This window comes from Dermacentor variabilis, chromosome 2 (genome assembly GCF_050947875.1).
Source record: "Dermacentor variabilis isolate Ectoservices chromosome 2, ASM5094787v1, whole genome shotgun sequence".
Classification (NCBI taxonomy): domain Eukaryota; kingdom Metazoa; phylum Arthropoda; class Arachnida; order Ixodida; family Ixodidae; genus Dermacentor; species Dermacentor variabilis.
In genome coordinates this window covers 47,338,275-47,363,778 of record NC_134569.1, presented here as the reverse complement: position 1 = coordinate 47,363,778, position 25,504 = coordinate 47,338,275, and the positions used below count along the sequence as shown (strand labels likewise).

The following is a 25,504-nucleotide window of genomic DNA, read 5'->3' as shown; positions in this document are numbered from 1 at the left end:
GTTGTCGATATCTCCTTTCGTTATCTCTTTTTTGTACATGTTAGTCTTTCGCGCATGCATAATGTTCATGTTCATTATCATTATCATTTTCTAAAATTCATTTTTGAAGCAAATTTGTTTTTGTATACAAGTGAACTTGGAGTATCCCGAGGCCTATTGCTCCGAGCCTTTTTACTTAGACACCATTTAACCCTACTTACCTAACTAAGAAAGCATAATTCATTCGATTAACCAATGAGTTGATAATGCAGTGTGAATGGCACTTGTGGGTCACGTGACTGGGTTAAGATAAGAATGTCACTGACATTTGCTGATTGCGAAAACGGAACAAGGGAGTCAAGGGGTTGTCGATCGTATCTCTCTTCGGAAAAATATGAGGGAACCTGGGCTGTGGTGACTTACATGCACCTTTTTTATTTACACCTACTCGCGCAAACTCGCGCATCTACCGTGTCGGAGGACAATAACCGATGAACGAATGATCCAATCGATTGGCTAAGCGAAAAAAATTACTAAAAGCTTTGCAGAGCTAAAGAAGAACAAGAAGGAAAGGGAACACTACCTCGCGTAACTTCAAGAAGTTCTTTTTTTATATCCATCTTCAACATAAATGTAGGCGAGGCACAGTGTATGCGAGCGCTGGTGCGCTAATATATTTACACTTATCTCCTCATTATCAATTCAATGGTTTCGGGAAGGCCTTAGGATCTCGGGAGTCCCCTCGCAGACATCTTTTAATGAAGCGCGAACATTATCCACGATGAAATGATATTTTTCAGGAAACGTTCAGCTAGCAGAATTTTTTTAAACATCTGTTACCTAATTTCCAGCTTTTCCGGTGTGGTTAAGAACATTTGAACATTCGAAACGTAACTGAAGTTTGCAATCCTAAAGTCGCATGTGATTCTCGAGGTCTTTTTTTATAATTCCAATGGTTTATGGCAGACGCTATAACTGAACCACAACGCGGGGCGCAAGCAGTGAACGTGTCAATTCTAATCGTTTCGTCGCAGTTAAAATCACGTGGTATGTCCGCTTTTTTTCATTTCTGTTTTTACCTCCATATTTTCTCTCCCTCGCCTTCTCTATGTCCCTTTCTGTCATTGCGTAAGTATATTCGACGCGGAAAAAAATAAGAGTGAAATGCGTGAGAAAATAAAACCGATCGATGATATGAGATAGCCCACTCACTATTTGTTGTTTTATTTAAACTTTCTGAAGAGTACACTGTCGTCGCAGCTCTGAAGAACGTTTCGCTAGGCTGTCATGACGCGTTGTCTCCGATTCCACGTTCATATATAAATTAACTTTAGTGTTTACGAATAGAAAGCTTTCGTTCTGCCCACGTGAAACTTTGATTACGCCATCTTTACGGTGCCTTCATTTTGCTTGCGACATTCAGCACAAACCTTGCGGTATTTTCCCGAGCATCGTAGAAGACAGTCACTCGAAGCGTCCTGCACATTCCAGCGTTTTATTACGCCCTTTTATCGAGAAAAAAAAAGTAAGTGTGCAAGTATATTTGAGCAGCGGTGTATACGGCATTTATGGCTGCGAGGTTTCAGTCGATGAGTAGCCTTTTTTTTTTTTAACTTGCGATAGCAAGCCATACTTACGGCACGCACTCGTCCGTGAAGGCTCTTGTTTGAATCCTCTTCGGTGTCACATGTCAAATCACGAAAACAAAAACAAACAAAAAAAATGTGGGAAAAGCACGACGCTGGGAACCCAAACCTCTATAGTTCTTAGGTTTTGTTGTTGTTTTTGTTTTGCTGTCGTGCGTGTACATGAGTTGTAGTTCCACAAGAGAGGTATCAGTCAGAATGATTACCATGGCTTCCTCATCTTAACAAATCATTACACTCTGTTCGAACCTTAAAAAAAAAAGAAATTCTGTCAGCCCACTTTCCACGAGACGCTCCGCAGAACCATCCTCCTTTTTCATCTTAAGCTTACTCTACATTTCACAGTATATGCGAGGAACAGAAAACAGGTGGCGGCGAGTATAATCACGATTACAATAATTAATTAAGCTAAATGAATGGTGTACTTTATTTTTTTACGAAGTTGGTACGCTTTATTCTGAAGCACCAAAGCGGTACCAATAATACTTTTTCCGTTCAAACCGTATACATCCCTAGAACAAAACGCACTGGCCAGGCTAAGTGGGCATCGTCGACGCAAAGGGAGCGGCTCTAAGGATACAACACTGTTATTCTTTACCACAGGTTCAAGAGAAGTACATAAAAAAAAGTCAGCTAGAGTTAGAGAGAACGTTCAGGAATGCAAACGCAGCTAGAAGTGCGCGAAGCGGCAAACAGCGCTGACGCAACGCCCGAAGACTGCCACCGATGACGGTGCCCGAATGCCTGCACGCTCGTTTGCGCTTCGTACGCGTTCGCCTGTCGTAATTGAATTCCTTTCATTGGGCGTTCGCGAGCACAATCTCTCCACGAACATCAGGCGAGTGCATTCTTATGAAAACTTCAGCCACAAGAAAGAGGCAAGAGCAAAAGCAAGAGACACGCAGAGAGAGCTAGAGATTAGAAAACAGCGCAGAAGGCCCACCGTGAGCAAATTCAACAAACCGCCGCAAACTCGGAAGCGAACTTGCAATATCAGGAGACAGTAGGATTAGCACCCCGAGGCTAGAAAAGAGAGTGAAAAAAAGAGGGATGTGTAATAAGAGAGAGAGACGACGAAAGAGAACGCGCCACTCGAAACGCTCCCGCAGATGGATTCCTTAAGTAAAGACATTAGAAAGGATTAGGGTAGGATTTGGAGCAGTGTCTCAAGAGATTAGCCGCGCAATTTGTTATCCGCGGTGGACGCAAGTCGTGATCGCTTTGCGAGACGTTAGTTGCCTTTTCACTACCTAACTGCTGTTTTAATTCCTTGTGTTCCCAGTAACACTTCTTTTCCGGCTTGAAAACAGGACGAAGTGGAGGATTTCCTAAAAGGAAGTTTCTTGGTCCCCGCTTTCGGCATACAAAGAATTAATACTGCTGGGTTGTGTTCAGAGAAGTTCGGGCCGGGCATGTCCGGCGACCATTTTTAATTTCGGTCAATATATATATATATATATATATATATATATATATATATATATATATATATATATATATATATATATATATATATATATTGCTTCGTGAGTGCCCAGAAAGACGAAATTGATCTCAGTTCCGCGAGAAAGAAATCTGCCCTCACGAAAAACAAAAAAAAAAACGTGGATGCATGCGCCCGGTCATTCAGAAGCACTTGTAGCGAATTTTACCGAATCCGCATTTTGCTTAGGTCCCAGAAAAAAAGAGAATTGCGGCTATGGCTCTAAAATATTTAGTAATAGAGTGCGGGTCAATAACATTGATTCTAATTAATTATTACGGAGTATGACTGCTACGATGGGGAGGACAACAACACCATTATGAATGTGGTGTAATTGGTTCACTGCCAGTTACGCTGCGCGCTACCTCGTTGATGAATTTACTACGCTGTGGACAGCTCAAAACACTGTTCTCGCAGCCCCTCCATTATGTTTACAATGAATTACACGCAGGACATACTCTTAGAGAACCCATATCAAGAGCAAGTGATCCAAAGCATCTGACCATGTCTAACTGTTTTGTCGCTGCGCCCAAGCACAGATCTTGAGATTCCTGTCCAGAAAAGCGCGGAGTGTTTCCACCCCAATTTTTTTCATCAATCCCCGGTTTACGAAACGTCCAAAAGTATTCTTCGTGTCCCAAAATAAAGGAACCTGCAATACCGAGCACGCACGGACTCCGTATGTCGCAACGGCGGTGCCGTTTATCCGTTCACGTTTCTCGCTTTATAATTGCGAAACGAAAGAACTTGTGCAACATGTTTCTCCACATTACATTAGTTCAAGTCAACAAACTTAATTTAGGAAACTAAAAAAAAAATTGAGGATGGCTATTTTTCAAATAACAGATTTTTAATGAACCGCTAATTTAACAATAGGTATAAACACGGCGATGGGTAAAGTCAAAACAAGATACACTATACTGATGGGCGACTTCAATGCCAGGGTAGGCAAGAAGCAGGCTGGAGACAAGTCAGTGGGGGAATATGGCATAGGCTCTAGGAATAGCAGAGGAGAATTATTAGTAGAGTTTGCAGAACAGAATAATATGCGGATAATGAACACCTTTTTCCGCAAGCGGGTTAGTCGAAAGTGGACGTGGAGGAGCCCGAATGGTGAGACTAGAAATGAAATCGACTTCATACTCTGCGCGAACCCTGGCATCATACAAGATGTAGACGTGCTCGGCAAGGTACGCTGCAGTGACCATAGAATGATAAGAACTCGAATTAGCCTAGACTTGAGGAGGGAACGGAAGAAACTGGTACACAAGAAGCCAATCAATGAGTTAGCGGTAAGAGGGAAACTAGAGGAATTCCGGATCAAGCTACAGAACAGGTACTCGGCTTTAACTCAGGAAGAGCACCTTAGTGTTGCAGCAATGAACGACAATCTCATGGGCATCATTAAGGAGTGCGCAATAGAAGTCGGTGGCAACGCCGTTATACAGGAAACCAGTAAGCTATCGCAGGAGACGAAAGATCTGATCAAGAAACGCCAATGTATGAAAGCCTCTAACCCTACAGCTAGAATAGAACTGGCAGAACTTTCTAAGTTAATCAACAAGCGTAAGACAGCGGACATCAGAAACTATAATATGGATAGAATTGAACAGGCTCTCAGGAACGGAGGAAGCCTAAAAACAGTGAAGAAGAAACTAGGAATAGGCAAGAATCAGATGTGTGCGTTAAGAGACAAAGACGGCAATATCGTTACTAATATGGATGAGATAGTTCAAGTGGCTGAGGAGTTCTATAGAGATTTATACAGTACCAGTGGTACCCACGACGATAGTGGAAGAGAGAATAGCCTAGAGGAATTCGAAATCCCACAGGTAACGCCAGAAGAAGTAAAGAAAGCCTTAGGAGCTATGCAAAGGGGGAAGGCAGCTGGGGAGGATCAGGTAACAGCAGATTTGTTGAAGGATGGTGGTCAGATTGTTCTAGAGAAACTGGCCACCCTGTATACGCAATGCCTCATAACCTCGAGCGTACCGGAATCTTGGAAGAACGCTAACATAATCCTAATCCATAAGAAAGGGGACGCCAAAGACTTGAAAAATTATAGACCGATCAGCTTACTGTCCGTTGCCTACAAAGTATTTACTAAGGTAATCGCAAATAGAATCAGGAACACCTTAGACTTCTGTCAACCAAAGGACCAGGCAGGATTCCGTAAAGGCTACTCAACAATAGACCATATTCACACTGTCAATCAAGTGATAGAGAAATGTGCAGAATATAATCAACCCTTATATATAGCTTTCATTGATTACGAGAAAGCGTTTGATTCAGTCGAAACCACAGCAGTCATGGAGGCATTACGGAATCAGGGTGTAGATGAGCCATATTTAAAAATACTGGAAGATATCTATAGCGGCTCCACAGCCACCGTAGTCTTCCACAAAGAAAGTAACAAAATCCCTATAAAGAAAGGCGTCAGACAGGGAGATACGATATCTCCAATGCTATTCACAGCATGTTTACAGGAGGTATTCAGAGGCCTGGAGTGGGAAGAATTGGGGATAAAAGTTGATGGAGAATACCTTAGCAACTTGCGATTCGCTGATGATATTGTCTTGCTTAGTAACTCAGGAGAGCAATTGCAATGCATGCTCACTGACCTGGAGAAGCAAAGCAGAAGGGTGGGTCTGAAAATTAATCTGCAGAAAACTAAAGTATTGTTTAACAGTCTCGGAAGAGAACAGCAGTTTACGATAGGTAGCGAAGCACTGGAAGTGGTAAGGGAACACATCTACTTAGGGCAGGTAGTGACCACGGATCCGGATCATGAGACTGAAATAACCAGAAGAATAAGAATGGGCTGGGGTGCGTTTGGCAGGCATTCTCAAATCATGAACAGCAGGTTGCCACTATCCCTCAAAAGGAAAGTGTATAACAGCTGTGTGTTACCAGTACTCACATATGGGGCAGAAACCTGGAGGCTTACGAAAAGGGTTCTGCTGAAATTGAGGACGACGCAACGAGCTATGGAAAGAAGAATGATGGGTGTAACGTTAAGGGATAAGAAAAGAGCAGATTGGGTGAGGCAACAAACGCGGGTAAACGACATCTTAGTTGAAATCAAGAAAAAGAAATGGGCATGGGCAGGACATGTAATGAGGAGGGAAGATAACCGATGGTCATTAAGGGTTACGGACTGGATTCCAAGGGAAGGGAAGCGTAGCAGGGGGCGGCAGAAAGTTAGGTGGGCGGATGAAATTAAGACGTTTGCAGGGACAACATGGCCACAATTAGTACATGACCGGGGTAGTTGGAGAAGTATGGGAGAGGCCTTTGCCCTGCAGTGGGCGTAACTAGGCTGATGATGATGATGATGATAAACTTCGGCGCTTCTCGTGAAGCTTTAGCGCCACCTAATGCAAAGATATATGCCTCACATTCCAATGACGCACAAGGCAACGGGATGACAAAATTTTAATGCTGTGCTTTTCAGAGATACGAAGAAAATAATCTCGACTTTGACCAATATTGCCCCACGTTACGTTTTTGCGATCTTTTTCTTCCCCACCATAACGGTCACACTTCGTAACAATTGATTACAATCGATGATGTCGACCCGTACTCTATTACTAAACACTTTCAGAGCGGTAGACGCAACCCACTTTCTTTAGGAGCTAACTCGCAGAAAAATCCGCAGAAAGTGCTTTTGGCTGACCGGGCGCTTCCATATGTTTTTTTTTTCATGAGGACAATTTTTTATATAATAAAACTAAGAATAATTCGGGGGTCTTTCTCGGCAGTCAGACAGAAGAACATACTTTTTGATCAAAATTAAGAATTGTCGCCGGACATGGCCAGCCCAAGTTATCTTAACACACCCAGCTCATTACAATATGAAGGATCATAACTAATGTTTGATATTAAGTTATGAAGTAAAAAGAAGCCAGATGGCGCCTGAAGAAGAGATGGCAGTCTGTTTCTTTCTTGGTACTTATTACAAAAAAAAAAGATATAAAGGTGGGAAAGAGATATGCATGAACTAAATACATAGTGGGCAAGAGAGCCCTGTCGCGTCCACAAAGCACAAATAGAGAATCCAATTTCGAAGGAATAATTGGTTCGGCGTACCGGTGTAATGTGCCAGTTTTCCATAAACGGTCGAACACTATAAGAAGACACACATGAAAACGCGCATCATAGCTAGAGGTTGTCAGGATATATTGTATAGAATAGGGAATGAGGTCAAAGTTCCTGATAGTTATTTAAAGTTATCCGTAGAACATCCAACAGCGGCTGTTTCTCCCTCCCTTTTATCGAGTACGTTCACTCGCTTTGGAATACAAGCGAGCACCACTGCCAGCCATAGCGGTCGATGTTGTTGTTACCATCTCGTTACTTTTACGATGACAGTGACAACTAAACATAACGAGCAAAAAGCAGTTTCTGTTAAAAACAAACTAGATAAACCACGAAGAGTCGCGGTGTACCGGAGCAACCATCATACTGCCGCAAGCAACGGCCGCTTAAGTGTGGATCTGCTTAAAATGGACGGGGCTCCTTAGAATCAACCAAGCGCCTACTGATCGCTTCGCCACAGCCTCTCCGTTGCTACACGAGCTGTCACCTGCAGCTGTGACGCGTCAAGGTACCGCGGGGTCGGTTTTATCGACATCTGAAAGCCACGGCACGTCCTGAACGTCCAAGTGCAGAGCTTCTAAAAGCAGTAAATAATGAGGACACACCGTGAGACGCACGCGCCAAGGAAAGCGGTGTCGCCTCAAATTTCGGGGACCGATATCCGAGAAACTGGTCAAAAGTTAGGAGCACAGGTGAAAGTGACTTTGCTCACGCCCTCAAGCAAGTAACTTTTTGATAGCCTCGCGGTATATCGTGTGAAATTGTTGCCTGTTCGAAACTTGCTTAGAAAGATCGAAAAGAAACAAGCGGCAGTGAGGGCCGGGAGGTTAAGAAAGAGCGTTGGTACCCTTTATGAAAGGAAATATAGAATGAAATGCTGAGGGAAAGTACATAAATACTTCATTCTCTCGGTTCTAACCTATGGAGCTCAACATTGATGGCTAAAGAAAAAAAAAACTGATTTGAAAGAACGCGTAAAAGTAGCGCTTACTCCGCAAACAAGCCCTCGGCGCATAGTAATACAATTCTCTGTCTTTTTTTATTGATGTTTCATAGTATATTGGTTGCAGCAAAATCAATATATATATATATATATATATATATATATATATATATATATATATATATATATATATATATATATATATATATATATATATATATATATATATATATATATATATATATGGAAGGCAGGGATGTTAACCAGTCAAGAGTCCGGTTGACTATCCTACGCTGGGGTAAGGCGCAAAGATCAAGGCAGATATAGAAAAGCTGTGAGGCCCGCCTGAAGAACTACGGTGTGACGACTGCGTGAACTGCTGTGTAACTACTAGTGAACTAAAACGCCTGCTAGCTACACGGACTTGGACTGAGGGAAATAAAAGGAGACGGGGAAAGTGAAGATTATGAGAACCGAAAAGTAGATGCGTGTGAATAGCAATTTAAAAAAAAATGATGGAAACTTACTACAGTCGCATATCCGAACAACGCTTATAAAGAAAGGTGGAAAGAGCCGCGGGAAGCTCGACCTTACCAAAATATGAGTATTATAACATTTCCATAGTGCAAGAAAATATGACATCGCCGCCGGCTCCGATTTTTTTGTAAAGAATAATTTCGAGCGGCGTTTGTGGTGTGAACTTGACACGTTACTCTTCGCGCACGCTTGGGAGCTGAGCTTCATTCTGTGACGAAATGCGAGAAACCGATTTAAGCCACTGCGTTTGGCTGCAGAAAAAAAAAAAAGATTGTTGGTCTAGCGCGAACCAAAACCCGTTTGCCGCTGAGCAAATGCTTTGTTGGAATACCTTAATATACGTTTTCGAGACGTCTGCAGTCTGCTTTCTTGTCAGGTAACGCTCGACTCTAAAAAATGTCAGTCTGGGTTCACGAGATAACTTGCACGTGAAATCTGACACTCTGCAAAAAAAAAGAAAAAAGAAAGATAAAAAAAGTATATACGCGAGACATACTTATAAACTCCGGAGATGACTCCGAGCTAAATTTAGCCCTTTCTCGTTGGCCTTGTAATGCGTACACCGGAAGTCGAAGGAAATCTTGTGTTCAACGTTCGCTTCCGACGAAGAGACATGGAACACAAATATCAGAAGTTAGAAGAAGACGACGTAGAAATTAAAGCCCACAGAACATGAACTATGCAACTAATATCTTTGACAACCCGGTCGCTGCACCTTTGCGTGCATAATGGAGTGAAAAAATATATAAATCTGCATAGTACAAGTCAAATAAGTGAAATTTGACTCGGCTTGCAGAAAAAAGCAAATTGAGATCTCTTTTCGAATGGCTTACTTTGGACCATTATGTAAAAATGAATGCTTTTATGTAGTTTAAAACCTTCGTAGCTATGAATGAATGCTTTCTTGAAATTAAAAACCTTTTGTAGTTTTCTTAGCGCCAGTAGGAGAACTGCGAACTGACTTCAAGGAATATGGAAAGACCAGCGTCAGTGAAATGTTGCAGATTGGCCGTACTTTCGCAGTTATAGTTTTCTGAACTGCCTGCAATCCACATTTTCAGTCTTCCGTATTTCTTCTATTTGACACTCTTTGCGACAACGATAGTCTGGTGGTTCGCATTGTTTATGGATTAAGTTAAGTTAGCACGTTAAAGAAACGCAGGTGGTCAAAATTTTTCGGTAGTCCTCCACTACGGCGTGCCTCACAATCATACTGTCACGTAGCAGTGACGGAGAAAAGCAGCATCAAAACCGTGAATAACTGAACTAACTAATTATTGGGCGTGACTGTGTCCACAAAAGCAAGTTACACTCAAAACGCTACGATTGCGGCGAATACAGTCGGCTATCGTCCAATTAAATCTGATCAGCGGGTCAAGCGCCTCAACTTTTGCGTGTTTTCCAGAAACTACTACACTATTCGCGTCACGCACATATGCAAATATGATTACACAAGGTTCGGTGACCACAGACAGCAGGCTGGAACCATCGATATCATTCGATATCGATAACATTCCAGAAACTTCCAGGCGCGTCCTGCACTGAAAGAAGACATTTGTTAGACGGTGAAATGCGCTCACGATATGAAAGATAAACAGGTACACGTGTCAATATCGCGGCTTTGGCACGTAAAACTGCACGATTTAATTTCACTTTTTAGATTAAGTTAAATGAGATGTTGCTTTCACGCGTGGATTCTTACTCTTTGTCACAGGGCGAACTATGACGAAACGCTCGAAACAAAAGAGTAGAACACAAACGAATGTACACTACGGTTCACCTTCAGAAGTAGTATACTCATCTAGTGTCGCCGTTTATTTCAACTGAGGCATGAAACACAAGAACAGTGACAATTTTCTTCCGTGGATCGCAGTCCGAATGACGCCTCACGTCGGACATTTTCTCCCTGACAAATATGAAAAAAAAATGTTGCAATATGCGTTAGCTTCATTATCAGTCACGTGTCCTCTGTACAAACGTATTGCCCTAAAGGAAACTGTATATTAGCACTTGTTATTTAAGGTACATAGCGAGGTTCTCAAGGCGTCCTCCATTGTGATGTCTTTCGTGAAACGACACGCACGCACGTACGGAGTTGAGACACGCGGCCACAGATTATAAGGATGTATATGCATACAACTTTATCCGAAACGAAGACATGCCAGCCCTCGACAACGAACACGTAATGCACGCAAACACACTCGCAAAACTAGGAATTTTTTTTTTCATCTTTCTAACAAAGGCGGCTTCCGAAGAAGAATGACACAGCGAACGCGTTTCCACCAGCGCCGGCTTGCTTCCGTGCGATTTCGAATGGGAGCGGATTCTCGTTTCTTGTTTGATATGAATGGGCGGGATCCGCTATTCTCCGTGTTGAAATAGAGTCCAATTACGCAACTTTCCCATACCACTTTCAACTTTTCGCGTTTTGTTAGCTAGCGTTGCAGTGACCGTTTGCGTCCTCTCTTCTGTAACTGATCGTCTGGGGCAACTCGGCAAAGTGCTGCTGCTGTTGCTCGTCGCATAATCGAGAAAACCCCTACACCCGACAACAAAGACTGCGACCGTGGCGCCGATTCGGCTGTGGTCGTTTAATGCGCCAGCCCATTTTCCTGGCGCTTTTTCTCTGGCGTTCTTCCCCACTTGTCGCAGAAGGGCTTTGAAAGGCTGCTACTGCTCCTTTCTTTTTTTCTTATCGGTCTCTTTCTTACTACCATTGCTATACTACTACAACAAATAGGCTTTGAGAAGAGGCATGAACGACGCGAGGGCCGATTGCATGGATTCCGTCGCACCCTGTACGAGTAGGCAGTAAGCAAAATTTCTAGTTTAATAAGTGTCACAACCGATCACACAGAAAGGCTCTTTGATTACAGTCGGCGTTTTGGAAGGGCGAAATAAAGGCTTCCACTTGCGGACTGATGTCTCGAGCATGGATGCGTTGGCGATCCCGTATATGCTGTCCAAGAAAAATGAAACAAAATGAAAGGTCGAAATGGGAAGGTTATATCAACAAGGCGAGATGAGGAGCCGACAGGTCGCGACGTAGCGGCAAAGCAAGAAGAGATGGAATTTCGCCGCGACAAACGGCATACGCGCTGCACGTGGAGTGCATATATAATAGAAGCGCCGGCACCGAACGGCGAATGCAGCGTAATCAACGCCCGCACGCCGCAAAAAAGTGGGGTATAACTAGCGCAGCAAGTGCGTTTTTACTACAAGCAAGCGCGTTCTCTGTTTTCTTTTTTTTTTTCCTTTGGTCTTTCCTCTACACGGGGCACGTGCGAAAAAGTAAAGGGCGGGGAGTCGGGGAGCATCGTGAAGAGAAATAAATTGCCATCTAGCCGGAGGAAATTAATGTCGAAACCCGCGCTAGAAGTCAGGAAGAGAGAGAGAGAGAGAGATCGCTAGGCGGGATAAAGAAAGAGTTTCAAGAACACCAACACGGGGGCAAGCTAGCGTGTCTGAGTCTCGGGGAAAGAAAGTCGCAGCGAAGAAGCAAACGGCAAAGAGAGGATAAAAGTTCGGGCGTCCGTGGCAGCGTGAAGTTTGGAAGGAGGCACTTGGGCTGCCGTCCAAGACGCAGTTCTTTCTGTGCCCTCCGCCGCCGCCGTCGCTTTCCCGAGGCTGCTTGAGCTCGGAATCCATACTTGGCCGCACTCCTTTTCCCGTTTCCACGGTCCCATATCTTTGTTATTTTTATTCTTCTGCGCACTTTAACCGTCGCGCGGTCGTTTCGCCCTCTCAACTCGCTTCTCAGACGGCCGACTCAGACTCTCACTTGGGTTTGAGGACGCGTTCCTTTTCTTTTTATTTTATCTTCTTTCTTTGAGAGGTAAAATAAAACGTAGAAGCAGGGATGGAAGTCATCTAATTACAGTCAAAATCGATGCGGGCGGCGCTTGGGCGCTCTCAGCGCCGTAAGCTTCGTATCTTCCTTTCGTACTGCTTACGAAGCCAGTGCCGCACTTCGGAATTCTCTGGAGCTTGTGCTTCTGAGCTCGTCCCGATGTTTCGGCCCCCGCCAGTAATCAGCATCGGGCGCAATAGTGTGGAGGAAGATAGGAAGGCTGAAAGAAAAGCAAGGAGGTTAACCAGGTACGCGCGTGGTTTGTTACACTACATCTTGGGAGAGGAAAAAAATAGGAGACGAAATAATGAGGAGAGAGGACAAAACGATAGAGTTGTGAATGCGCGCGCACACACGCACCACAAATTCGGAGGCGGCTGCGCATTTCAGTTGTTTCCAGTCACCGTAGCGCGGCCGTCGCAGCTCTGCTACGGTATAGATGCCAAGTGAGACCAAATTAGCTCTAACCAATCTCTCTGAACGTAATATTGGCTAACCGACTTAGACTTGTGGTGTCGAGTGCATGCAGGAACATCCTAGAATGCGTATAGAGACCTATGGAAGATACGTGCAGTGGACTAACGTCCTTGAGGTATGTCCCCACCTCGACTCAGGAAAGTGAAGGTTGATGCCACACCTTGACTCAGAAGCAGAGGTAAAATATACAAGGAGGTTAATTAGGGCTGATGCCGGTTCGGTACAATGTACCGTGGTAATGGGCCGGAAAATATCAAAAGGAGAAAAACTCCAGTGTTCGTGTCACCGACCTAATGAATATATTCAGTGCTTTATCACGGACGGTCACTCAGTCCGGGTGCCTTCAGCAATCGCAGCAGCAATTTTGTGGGCTTCTGCAGCTGTGATATGCGAGGAAATATTTCTATTGTTCAACTTGAAGAGTCTTCCAACTAGCTGGTGCCAACGGTGGGGATGGCAAGCCTTTCAATTTCGAGGGACGGCCGGTGTAGCACGGATAGTTTTCTGCAGCTTTGTCGCCATCGAAGGCATTGCATTCTGCGCTTCGGCCATTCCGATAAAGAATGAGTATGCATTGGTCAGTGCAACGCACAGACGTAGTCGACAGGGTGCTGTTTTTTCGCCTGCAACTGCGCCTGTTACCCGGCCTTCCACTTGACGAAATGGTCACAGCATTTCTGTGAGAGCCCATCATGATTCCTAAATGAAAGTTCTTAGCCAGGCGTTCTAGCCGCCTACTCGACTGCGCTATAACGAAGGCGTGTATATCAAGCAATTCCTTGTCGTATGCATGTACGAGGACGGTTATTTAGGCTCGGCGTCGTCTTCGCTTGAGGGGCAGCGCAGTGTTCAACTCCGTGGTGTCGAGCGTGAGCTTCAAGCAGAGACACGTTGGCGATCCCACGTCTAAGGGCGCCGAAGGAATTTGGACACACACAGATAGCACACTCTGTAGATTCGTCGAAATCACAGGTATCATTCACGATGCCATTTGTCATTCGGATAAGACATGAATAAACTGGTGAAAACGGCACCCAATCACATGCGACTGAGTCAGGTGGCTTCGATGCGCTAGTGTCTGGCAGGCAGCTTTAGTGGCCATGAATGGTAGAGTGAATGTTATTGTTCACCATTAAATTGTGCTAATTTTCATATTTGAAATTTCAAGTTGCCCAGGAGTAAACAAGGCTGCCGGCTGTTCAGCATATGTTCTTTAGAGGGCATGACCACAACATAAGGACTGCTGATGGATGAACCACGCATCTTAATCAGCGCTGTCGCAGCCATAGACGCCGTACTGTCTTGGAAACTATTTTTATGCGTTGGATTTCAATTCGGCTTATCGAAAATTTGGGGAGCGCGAAAAATTGCTTATATGAAGAGCATCAGGCGCAGACCGCGAAATTGGAGCTCATCAAGTCACAAGCAGATATCGCGCTTCACAAGGCGACGTGAATCGGAGATCCTATGACTTCTTCCTTCAGCAATGTTTCTATCGCGCCCATAGACATATGAAACCTCGCTTAGCCAAAACCTCCTACGTAACAAAACGCTAGCATGCCTCAACTGTGACGTCAACTAAGGTGCCCGCGATGTTACCAGTGAAAATCAAATTTTAGAAGAAGCCTGAGCGTGCTAGGTATAGGCCACGTGCCTCACGAAAATTCGTGATTTATCGCCTCCCTGCGTGACGCCATGGTTCAAAACAGCTTGTGCCTCTCGATTTTGCAAGATATGTTCACTTGGTTCATTATACGAAAGGATGTACTTACGGCTTTTCGCTCGTAAGCCCAAACTGCGGGAAATGCTCCTACGGCATTTTCCTCGTCTAAAGGTGCGTGCGCGATACCCACGACTTCAGTACGATTGGTCATCCTTCGCATAACAAGAAAAGAATCGTCAGCAGTAATGTTATGACCCTCGTAGCGGGCCATCACCAATACGTTACAAGTTCAAGAATGCGGTCGAAAACGTCGTGGACAAGGCACGGAAACATGGTGACAACGTTCCCTTCGTTTCTGTAATTTTCGCGTACGAACGTTGACCCCCTAACCACAACTCCTCTATTCAGCGCCGAACGTCTGTTGCGAGAAGCTTGTCGTCCGATTTCAGACGCGATTTCATAAGCTGCAATAAGCGCGATTCTGTACTGTTGGCCGAAAGATGAAACGTGATAAGAAACCGGAAGCTAGTTGCTTCAGACTCTACGCTTGTCCGCTCATTGTTTAAGCAGCCTTTGGAGGAATGAACGGCGTGATCCATGTTGCACTGCAAAGTCACATGGATGCCGAATGCCACCAGGCTTAATTACGTGATGACACCTCGCCGCAGATTCACGTAGTGATGCATATTCTACGAATTGCCGCACGCCGCAGTGATCACGTTTAACTTTTGGCCGACTGTACGTTTACGAGTGTCCTTTTACAGTCACTGGACGGTCCCCGTAATGCACTGTCCTTTAGCTTCCGCCATCTTGGTTCCAAAGTAGTTAAGACTTCGAAGTTTGTTACGCGATACAAGAAAGGCTGCTAAGAAGCAGTGGGAAAAAGAGGTCATCTCTTAAGTTGTCCGCGTCAGATACTCTGGAAACCATTTTCATACTCACGCAGTTTAGGTGACAAATCTCATAAGCTGTCAGACGCTGTAGAACTGAAGTGGAGGCTGTTGCTTAGACGCCGGCCCGCACGTACTTCATTTTCTAGTATTGATCTTTTTATTATACTCATTGTGTTTTATTTTTTTCGTTTTACTGTCTCAATCCTAATGCAGCTGAGATATTTGCTTTAAGATATTGTGCAGCTACATTCAGTCACTCTGGAAGAACAGTAGCAGCTGATCCTTATTCACACCTAACTTTTGTTTCTTCTGTCTTTCGACTTAGCTCATGTTGTAGCTCAAAAGACTATGGAAGAGTGACATAAAGTTTATTTCAGTTCAAACTACAAGCATGTAGATTTCACGCCTGTTTGCACAGTTTATAAAGTTCATTACTGTTGTATAAATTTCCAGAAAGATTTATTTTGCACTCACCAGAATTTGTTTTCCTTATCATCCTTCGTTGCTTGCGAAGCTTAAATTGTTTTACGATCGAGACGTTTTGCGAGAGTTGTATTTTATTCTTTTAGTCCTGTGCACACTACGTATAATCTTAATATTGAAAGAACGATGGCCATGGATGAGCGATTAATACTCCTCATATCAACTGAGGCAAAAATTTTGCTTCGCTAAACATTACTCCTTAAGCTCAAGCACATTTATGATGTAGTATTTTGTCCAGTCACTTATGCCCGGTCATTTATGCTTTCAAGAGCTAGAACCAACGAAAACATGAAAAGTGGCAACGTTATCGGAGTTAAGTCAGTTTAGAATGAACCTGCTACCAGTAGCGTTAAATGTTACGCAAAAATCTATCATTAAAGAGATCCTTATTCCTCTCAGAGAATGAGTAATACGCCGAAAACAACAGCTTTGCTTTTACCTTTAGATTTTTTCGACGCTATTCTAGTATGGCACAGTAGTGAGGCGCACTGAGAGCCACGTTCTTATCCCGTGTCCTATCACTAAACTGGTAGGCTAAAAGGCTGGCGCCTACATACGGCCGCAAATGCCGAGAGTCGCGACTTAACTGCTACGCGGGCCGATAACGCCACGTCGCTATGAGCAACAGGAACAATCTATCACAATAAATTAGCCTCGTCATTGTATCCAGGCCATATAGACCTACGATATATTTGGCACACCCGCTTGTTATTTTACTGCATTGGGAGAATGGACGTTAGCGCATGTGCGCGTCCTATACCGCAGGAGCTAGCGAATCCTTATTGTTTCTTCGTCGTTTGACTAAGCAACTTTTTACCCTGAGTTTTAGTCTACATAGGAGTTGGTAAGACGGCTCACAGGCGTTTCTGTGCATCAACACTAATGTGTTCGCATTCTAAACTGGGCGACCCCTCTCCTCCTTCTTTCCTTCCTCCTCTCTCTCCCCCTCTCTTTTCTCCCCAAAACAAAACCGCCAACCAACACGCACGAAAACTGCAACTATACCTCCGCCACACTCGAAACGGACCAAACTGTAAACCGGTCCTAATACGTTCTCGTGCATCAACAAATTCACCGATCGATTAATCGCAATATTAACTCGAACCAAAAACACGAAACCACGCAAATTTAAAAAAAAAAAAAAGGCGGTCAAGAGGAAGCAGTCAGCGGCGTCGGAGCTGCGCGCCCTGCGGCGGATGCAGTCGGTGGTGCTGGAGGGTTCGGCGCCGGGCGAGGAGGGCCAGGCGCTGCCGCCCCTCTCCGCAGCCGTGGCGGCCGGGGATGGGCCCTTAGCGCCCCCGGCGCCAGACAGCGCGCTAGAGCCAGACAACGGCGTCGAGGACGACGACAGTGTGTATCAGCCCCCGTCCCCCCCACCGGTAGGTCACGCCAACCCCCAACCCGCCCCCGAAAACCGCTTCTCCGACACGTCCCCGAGACCTGCGTACTTAAAGCCTTTCTTTTTTTTCTCTTGGCAAGAAGATACTAGTCAGCGGTATATAGACAAGTTCCTTGCTTCGCGAGTGCGCTTCTTTGCATTGTTCGTGCGCCCAACTGATCACGGCAGCTCTCAAACGCTCAAATGAAGACCAAGTGCTAGTTGATCATGCTGGAAGCGCTTTGTCTGTTCCGCATGTATTCGTTCCGAGAGCTACTTGACGGAGAACAAGCAAACTGTGCTCGTATAAGGTGTTTGCAAAAATGGTTTTGCAACGACTAGTTTGGCCAAATACAATACAGTTATAAAAATAAGTCCTATCATCGATCAATAAATTGATCGAGAATAAGTGAGTCAATCAGTCAATAAAATTTTATGTCGATGACAAAAGACCATGCTTAAGAAGCATAGATAACGAACGAAGTCAGGTGGCAAGAATTGGATACCTGGTATTTTAGGTACCATTTGAAAACTAAATCCCGAGGACGACAAGTGCGTAGAAAAAGAAAGACGAATGCTCTCAAAAACCATACTTTTGCAGCCGTATCAGATGCTATCGGATGACTTATCATCACCTCGTTAACGTTTTTGCGTCCCTTTTGCACGAGCGAGTCACGCTGTAGTGACATGCCTCTACGAGCTTTTGTTTCGAACACCAATTTTTCTTCCAGTTTATCATCGTACAGATTTCACCACCTCACTAGGGGTAGCCAACCAACTGCGCCTTTAAGTTCCCTACATTTTTTGTTTCCTTGTTCATTTCTTACTTCCTTTATTTCGCTCTCACTTATTTTCTCATACCGATACACTAACGCTTTCTGCTCTTTCCAGCGTGCAACATATATTTAACGGCCTCGCTATTGTTCCCATCTTCTTCTCCTCTCGTCATGGCAAACACTGAATCTAAGTGATCTGATTGCTAGTGTCTATTAAAAAAATCGAAAATAATTTCCTCGTGACTAAAACTGCTACCGATCCCAGCGACGGTGCTTTTTTTTGCAGCTCTTTCGGTTTTTAGTTTTGAGCGGGAAGTAACTGTAACGCAATTTTGTCGTATTTCCCAAACCCGGCTATGCACCGTGTCTTCAACGCCTTGAGCTTTCTACTCCGGGACCATGACGGGCACGCATCCGGTACAGTTTCTGCCTTAAGTTTAGATTCACACGACGGTAACAATAACTTAATCGGGTCCGTGGAGGCGGCCGACCTGCAGCAAATCGCACTGCGAAGCCTACGGCGGCTTTATGTGCAGCTTGATTTGGCGAAATTGAGCCACGTAACGCTCGTGCTAATCGAGGCTAAGCGATAAACGAATGAAACGCGATTAAACCATTAAGGAGGCGCTGATATCGAGGGGCATGATAGAAGTGCGCCGATGTTGCTCCGCCTGTTAGCCCAGTTCGCTTTGCAAACAAACATACAAGTTGACCGAAAGGAAAAGAAGGGGATATGCGCAACTCCGGCCTCTTCTTCGGGAAGTAGGGAATCGAAATATCGAGATGGAAGAAGCTAAGGAGATATGGAGCGCCACAAAGTGTGGTAGGAGCCACACTGCGTCATTTTCCGACACCTTTGCTTACGTTATAGGCGACGTGTAAAGTTCGTACAAAATAATAATAATAATAATAATAATAATAATAATAATAATAATAATAATAATAATAATAATAATAATAATAATAATAATAATAATAATAGCCCATGCCACGCTCCACGTGCCGAGCCTGCAATTATGACGTATTTTCGTAACTTGCAGAAACGGGCACAGAAAAATGCGCTCATTATTAACGAGACGCTACAAAGGCCATCGACTCGGCTTCCACACGGACGTGTTGTCACATATATTTAGCAACACGTAGCCGAGGCAAGCCGCTTGCTCACGCCAGAAAGCACGCCCAATAAACGGCGACGACGGAAGAGAGCGCAAGCAGGCTAGACTATTTATTGCACAGCGCGGATAGCCTCTGTTAACGTGGTACCCGCTGTTTTTTCAACTACATCCTCTCCTATTCGCGGTAGCGCGTCAATCGTCTCTCTCGTCAATTGTCTTGTCTGTCAAGTAATCTGTTCGGCATAAACACGCGCGGAGATGGATTGCACTTTCTGGCATTTCTTACATTCACCTTCCTAAGCTGCTAGTTCTGTTTGAAAGTACGCCAAAAAAGAAAGTTCCGCCCTTTAGGGCTTTTATTTTCCAGAAATTCTAACCGTAATCTATAATGCGTGTATTTCCCTTATTTAACGATGCGTGCCTGATACCGTTAGGTCAAAAACGGCATGCGCCTATCAGCGTGGCACATCAATATTGGCAAACAGCATGCGCGGAACGTTAAAGAAAGAAAGTACGCACGCAATAAACAACGACCATTCTTTAGAGACGAGCGAATCCCCAGTGGATTTCAAAATTTTTAAAGCGTACGTTACGCGCGGGCACTCTGAAAAAATAAAAAGAAAGGAATCGCTTGACGAGTCCTTTTGGCGAGTTAAGAAGTGCGTTCACGGTTTAACGTCGCTTTCAGGTAGTTCTTGTGAGCTTACACTTCAGATGAAGCGCATTCACCCTGCTTCTCTCAAAATAACAAAAAAGAAAAGTACCCCATCGAGAGATACGAGAACTCGCTAAACTGCCCTTAGATGCAAGAGAAGCGGTAGATATTTCAAAACGAGTTGCCAGCGCTAATTCCTTCCTTCTTAGAGTACGGTTCAGCACGAAGAGCATCACAGTATATTTTGCATGCAATTACATCATCTTAGGCTCTAGCGGATTATAAAGCATCACTTTGCGTCAGAAAGGGAATTAATTCCGCGTTAAGCTATATTGAACCGATTAGACCGATAATCTTCTTAAACAAAATGTTTTTCTTTTTACCACTACTTCTTTTTCCTTCTCCTGCCCACACCCTTCCATCGAACCGTAAAAAAAAAAGAATAAAGATAGCGGAAACAACACTTCTTCGCATTCGCGATTGCGTTACAGCCATGTCGCGAAAGCCCTTCTTGTTTTTTGAGCAAACACGTCAGGCTTCTTTTTAGGGAACCCATTGGTCATGCCTTACTCGGACGGCTTGAATAAGTGCGGTTCTGCGGAGCACTCACGTTGTCGTGGAAAGATTAGTAAGAGTCGGTAATGTTTGCTTCTATATCCCTGAAAACAAAATGAATGAGGATAGCCCCTTTCTGTTTTGTACTCTGGGTAGAACAAATGGGGAAACGTCTCAAGAATGACGGTTGCAGTTCCTGCCTCGAGGCGGACCACGGTTCGAAAGAAGCGTGCCGTTGTTCCTCGCCCTAGTTTTTACCACGAGCGATGGAAGTGTGCACCTGAGAAAAGAAAATTGTGGAGAACACCGAAAGGCTTCTTAAGGAAAAGGGCGCGGCAAAGAAAGCAAGTGACGTCGTTTAAGAAACACACATATTTTCGCTTAAGTTAGTGTGTATTATTTGTTGTGCCGCGACATCTGCTATCAGCTTTATCACACACACACACACACACACACACACACACACACACACACACACACACACACACACACATATATATATGTGTGTGTGTGTGTGCGTGTGTGTGTGTGTGTGATAAAGCTATATATATATGTGTGTGTGTGTGTGTGTGTGTGTGTGTGTGTGTGTGTGTGTGTGTGTGTGTGTGTGTGTGTGTGTGTGTGTGTGTGTGTGTGTGTGTGTGTGTGTGTGTGTGTGTGTGTGTGTGTGTGTGTGTGTGTGTGTGTGTGATGTTCTTGAGCGACGTGTTCATCAATTTCTTTGGCGGTACGCGGTTTGTACCTAGCGCAACATTGACCAGCCGAATACTTTTTGATAAAGATCTACAATGTGTGGACTATAAATTTTTACATTTTACTTTTTACAGCGCGTCTTGGTAGGAATGTTCTTTCCCATTCCGCGGATGGCTGGCTTGATATACGTCAACTTGCTTTGCGGTGAATCAGGCTTTGCCACATAGAGACTCTTAGTAAGGAGAAGCACGCTTCACGTTGTCCCTTTGAATTGTAGTTTGCATATTGGATTGTGAAACACAGCGCACGGACGACCAGAGGATTGGCAAAATAAACAGACACATGCACTTGGGTCTGTTTCTTCTGTCAGTTTAATTCACTTTTAGTTTAGTTCGCTTCCGTTAGGTCTTCACATTTATTCTGCCGGTGCGCTGTGTCTTACTTGAATAACAAGCTCGTCCGGCCACACACCTTTTTTTATTCTTCTGTATATTGGAAGAGCTTGTGCTTGCAGCTAAGGAGTTATTAGGGCAGCCCCCATAAATAATTAAATAATTGGTTCTCTACGAATGTTAATGCACCCGGAAAAAAATTCGCAAGACAGCGTTTGATGCGAGCGGTCTGTGCGGCTGAAAGCCGTTCGCTTTCAGAAAGCAGTAGCTGGGTGGCGTTGCGACAAATGGATAGTCCGGGAGGTTCTGCGGGATCGAACGAACGCATGCATGCACAGTGAGGCAGAAATAAGTCTCAAGCTTGTCGAAACAGTAAAGGCGAATGAATGTAAGGCGTGCCCAAAACAACGCGACGGTTGAGTAAAACGGTGTCACTGCGTGTAGGAGGTAACCGAACTATTGAAACGAAGCACTTTGCGAGGACACTCGAAATTATGAAAGCTCATTGGCTTAGGCCGTCGCTTTTTTATTATGAAGGATTTTGAGAAAGCTAGAAAACAACTGTAAACAAAAATTGTGGTGAGTTCAGCTGTCCGTTGGGTCTTTTGCGCCGTGTCGCTTGCAAGGTAGTTAAATATGGAGAAGGCGATAAGAACGCAGCCGCGACAAAGAGACTCAAGCACAACGAAAATGACAAAACCAACAGTGTTTGAGCTGTTGCAGTGGCTTCAGCCGTCGCAGCCCAACATATACCTGACACCACAAAGCTCCCTCGTAACGCAACGGACACCAGGAGACAAGAACAATACAGAAAACAAGAAGTTAAGGTACATTGATGCTGGGCGGGAGAAGGAATGTGTCGATTTTGTTAAGCATTGAAGCACAACACACAGCGACGTATGGCGATGCATGCGTCAGCAAACCATCTCTTGCACTACTAAATAAAGAGCTTAGAATGCACGCGCATGCCATGATATAAATAACACTGTGAACCAAGTTAATATTTTTATTTCTGTCTCGCAAATTTTATTGTCAACATGCTCGGGCAACTATTTATGCAACGCACCTCGTGATTGGTATATGTGGTTCTTTAGTCTCGGAAATAAAGATGACACTAACGCCACGTGTGTGGACATCCGTGTGTGTTATGTGCCATGGTGTATATTGCGCTATGCCCACGAGATTTTTAATACGACGTTTCACCACAAAACACAACCTGCAAACCTAGTCAGCGGTATGTATCACCACGAAGTGCGGTAGACTATGAGCGTTCGATATGTCTGCCGCGCAAACCGTAGAAAACGTAACAATATAAAACTCACGTGCCTTTCAAAGTAAAAAACGTTAGTATGGCGCTTTTATTTTTTTGTGCGCTGTGCGTGGCTTCCTGGATGAGTTAGTGCGAAACCGATACCTTCATAAACAAAAAAGTCCCTCCATAGGAGCACAGTCGTCTAATTAGAGGCGCTCCACCACATGTTCACAAGTAGACCGAGCCATACACTGAAAATTAGCTGCCAAGGAAATATAAGGAGAAAAATGTAATTGAGTTCTGCACAAGCTTATTACGCGGAGAACGGAAGCGATCTTGATGGAGGTTGGTATGCGCCTCCACTCCGAAATTTAATTCTCTCTGCGTGCGAGTTCGAGAGAGGTAAAAAAAAAAAAGTAGAATAGAGGGAAAAGTGAAATGTAGCCTGTAGAGCGTCTTGCGCTGTAGGAAGAGAATTTGAAGTAATCGACTGTTGCCCGGCTCTGCGCGCGGAATACAGGGTATTATTCGGCTTCGCCCGCTTGAAGAGGCAAGACTGAAAAGAAACACCACGGACAGCGTGGGAGGATGAAAAGAACGCGAAAGGGACTACATCCCCGAAATGTCATACAGTTTAAATTACGCTCGCTCGGATCAATTTTGCTGCCTTCCCAGAGGGAGTGAGGAAACAGCGACCGGATGTCACATGGAGGGAAAAGGAGAGGAACGAGAAAGAAAGTCAGAGCCGCGACAAAGGAGCGATGCTCTGCAACTCCGCCGCCTCCTCTCGCAAAGCCAGCCAGCGTGGGCTGGACTGTACGCTCGCCAGCGCACGGGCGGAGGTAATTTAAACGCGTGGCGTCGAGCCATTTGTCAGACGCCACCGACTTTTCGATTCCGGCGGCGGGCGCCACGGTTTCGTATCGCGTAAGGTCCCTAGATAAAACAAGTTTCGCGAAGGTGCTCGCTTCCTTCGAAACGAGGCGTGCGCGACGAGTGCGCATGCGCAGCAGAAAGTTATCAAAGCCCTGGCCTGATGGAGCTTCAAAATAACAACGCTAGGGAGAAATCTGGCGCCGGTGTCTGCGCACGTCGCCAGTAGGGCACCCGTGCCAGGGTGGAAATAAAAACGTTAGGTCAGTTCCACGCAGTGAAAGCCGTCCAAACAGCGAAGCTGGTGGTCGTTTTTTTCAAGCTTGAACTCGTGTTTTGCGCGATTTTCGTAGAAGCCTTTCGTCTCGTTGTCGTCGTTTTGCTAGATTCGAGCTTCGGTTCCTGATTGCGCACACTCTTCAGTTGCGTGAGGTTGTGATGAAACCACAGTCTATCACACACCTCGCAGCTGTGGCCGCACTCACGGTCGAGGAATTAATTCATGAACCGTCCATCGACACCCTCCGTGGGAGGAATCTTTCAGCGTCAACGTCTCTGCTCGGCCTCCTACTCTCGAAGTTGGGGGTTAGCTTACCTCTGCTGGCGCTTGGCTTGGGTTGCTTTTTGTTGAAAGGGGGAGTTGGCTTACCTCCACCGGCGTTTGGCTTGCACTTCTTGTTGTCGATCCTCTGCGGTAGCGGCTTCCCTCCGTTGGCGCTTCTCGCTCTCGGATTTCAGAATTTGTGCGACATTTCACTCGTGCCGAGTGGAATCCATGGGGCGAAAGGACGCGCGCCGGCGAAACACCTGCTCGTATACCCCTCTCCTGCCCCCCTCCCCTAGCGCGCGCTCTGCCCCCTGCCTGGCACAGGACAACGGACGGCGAAGACTTGACAGCTCCGTTGTTAATAGGCAGTGCAATCATTATTCTTTACGTCACCCTTCTGGCTTCGTATACATTCACAAACCTACATCGTCATAGATAAGTTGTTTTGTCGGAATGAGTCAGGCCTCACTCAGCCTCTGAAACAAAACAAGAAAGAAACTAACGGGAAGTGCTGCTGCTCAAAAATCACCGACATATTTAACAAGGCACATACTGGAAAAAGTCCGGATGAAATTATGATTTAAATTCTAAAACTTAGGCGGCAAAATCCATTAGGTTTTAACGTTAAAAAACGTAACAACGCTAAAAAAACGTAAGGAGGCTGGCATGTAAAATAATCAAAAATGGTATTAGGAGAACCTGCGAAGCGGTGAATAAGAACAACAACCAGCAGCAGCAGCATACAACGACGACGATTATGATTATCTACTTTCTACATGCTGTAATATTAGCTCAGTGCAAGTTCAGCCCAGAGACACCTTAACTCGCCAGTTTCTGGTTATCAGTAAATATTAATAGGCGCAACATGCAACACGCCTTGCAAACGAGCTTAAGAAGAACAACTTTAATTCACATACATTAAAAACAATTGAAGTGTGTTATCTTAACAAGGCTGCGACTACAAAGTGTCAATGTCGTTTGACGTTTATGACCATGCTAGATTTATTCAAGAGAAGCCGACTATTCTACTCAATATAACATGTGTGCAACTCTCAACGCTCTCTAAAAGAAAAGTAAGATACAAGAAACACAACCGTATACATATTAACTTAGCTACAAAATTAACGTACTAACACTATACAGCACCAAATGATGCAATGAGTAGCTTACGGACCGACAATCTTCTTTCCGTAAGAGGTCTCCTATTAACGCTCCA

At 44.7% G+C, this 25,504-nt stretch overlaps 1 protein-coding gene across 2 annotated transcripts in view; it reads left to right on the top strand.

The window, feature by feature from the left end:
• Positions 1–25,504, top strand: part of Nckx30C (solute carrier family 24 member Nckx30C) — a 291,052-nt gene that overhangs the window by 238,718 nt on the left and 26,830 nt on the right. The window contains exon 4 of one of the 2 annotated variants that reach the window (XM_075680396.1): positions 17,198–17,431. The exons of the other annotated variant lie outside the window; for it this stretch is intronic. Coding sequence (XP_075536511.1) covers positions 17,198–17,431 — 234 coding nt within the window. The remainder of the gene's footprint in view (positions 1–17,197; positions 17,432–25,504) is intronic. 2 annotated transcript variants of the gene reach the window in all.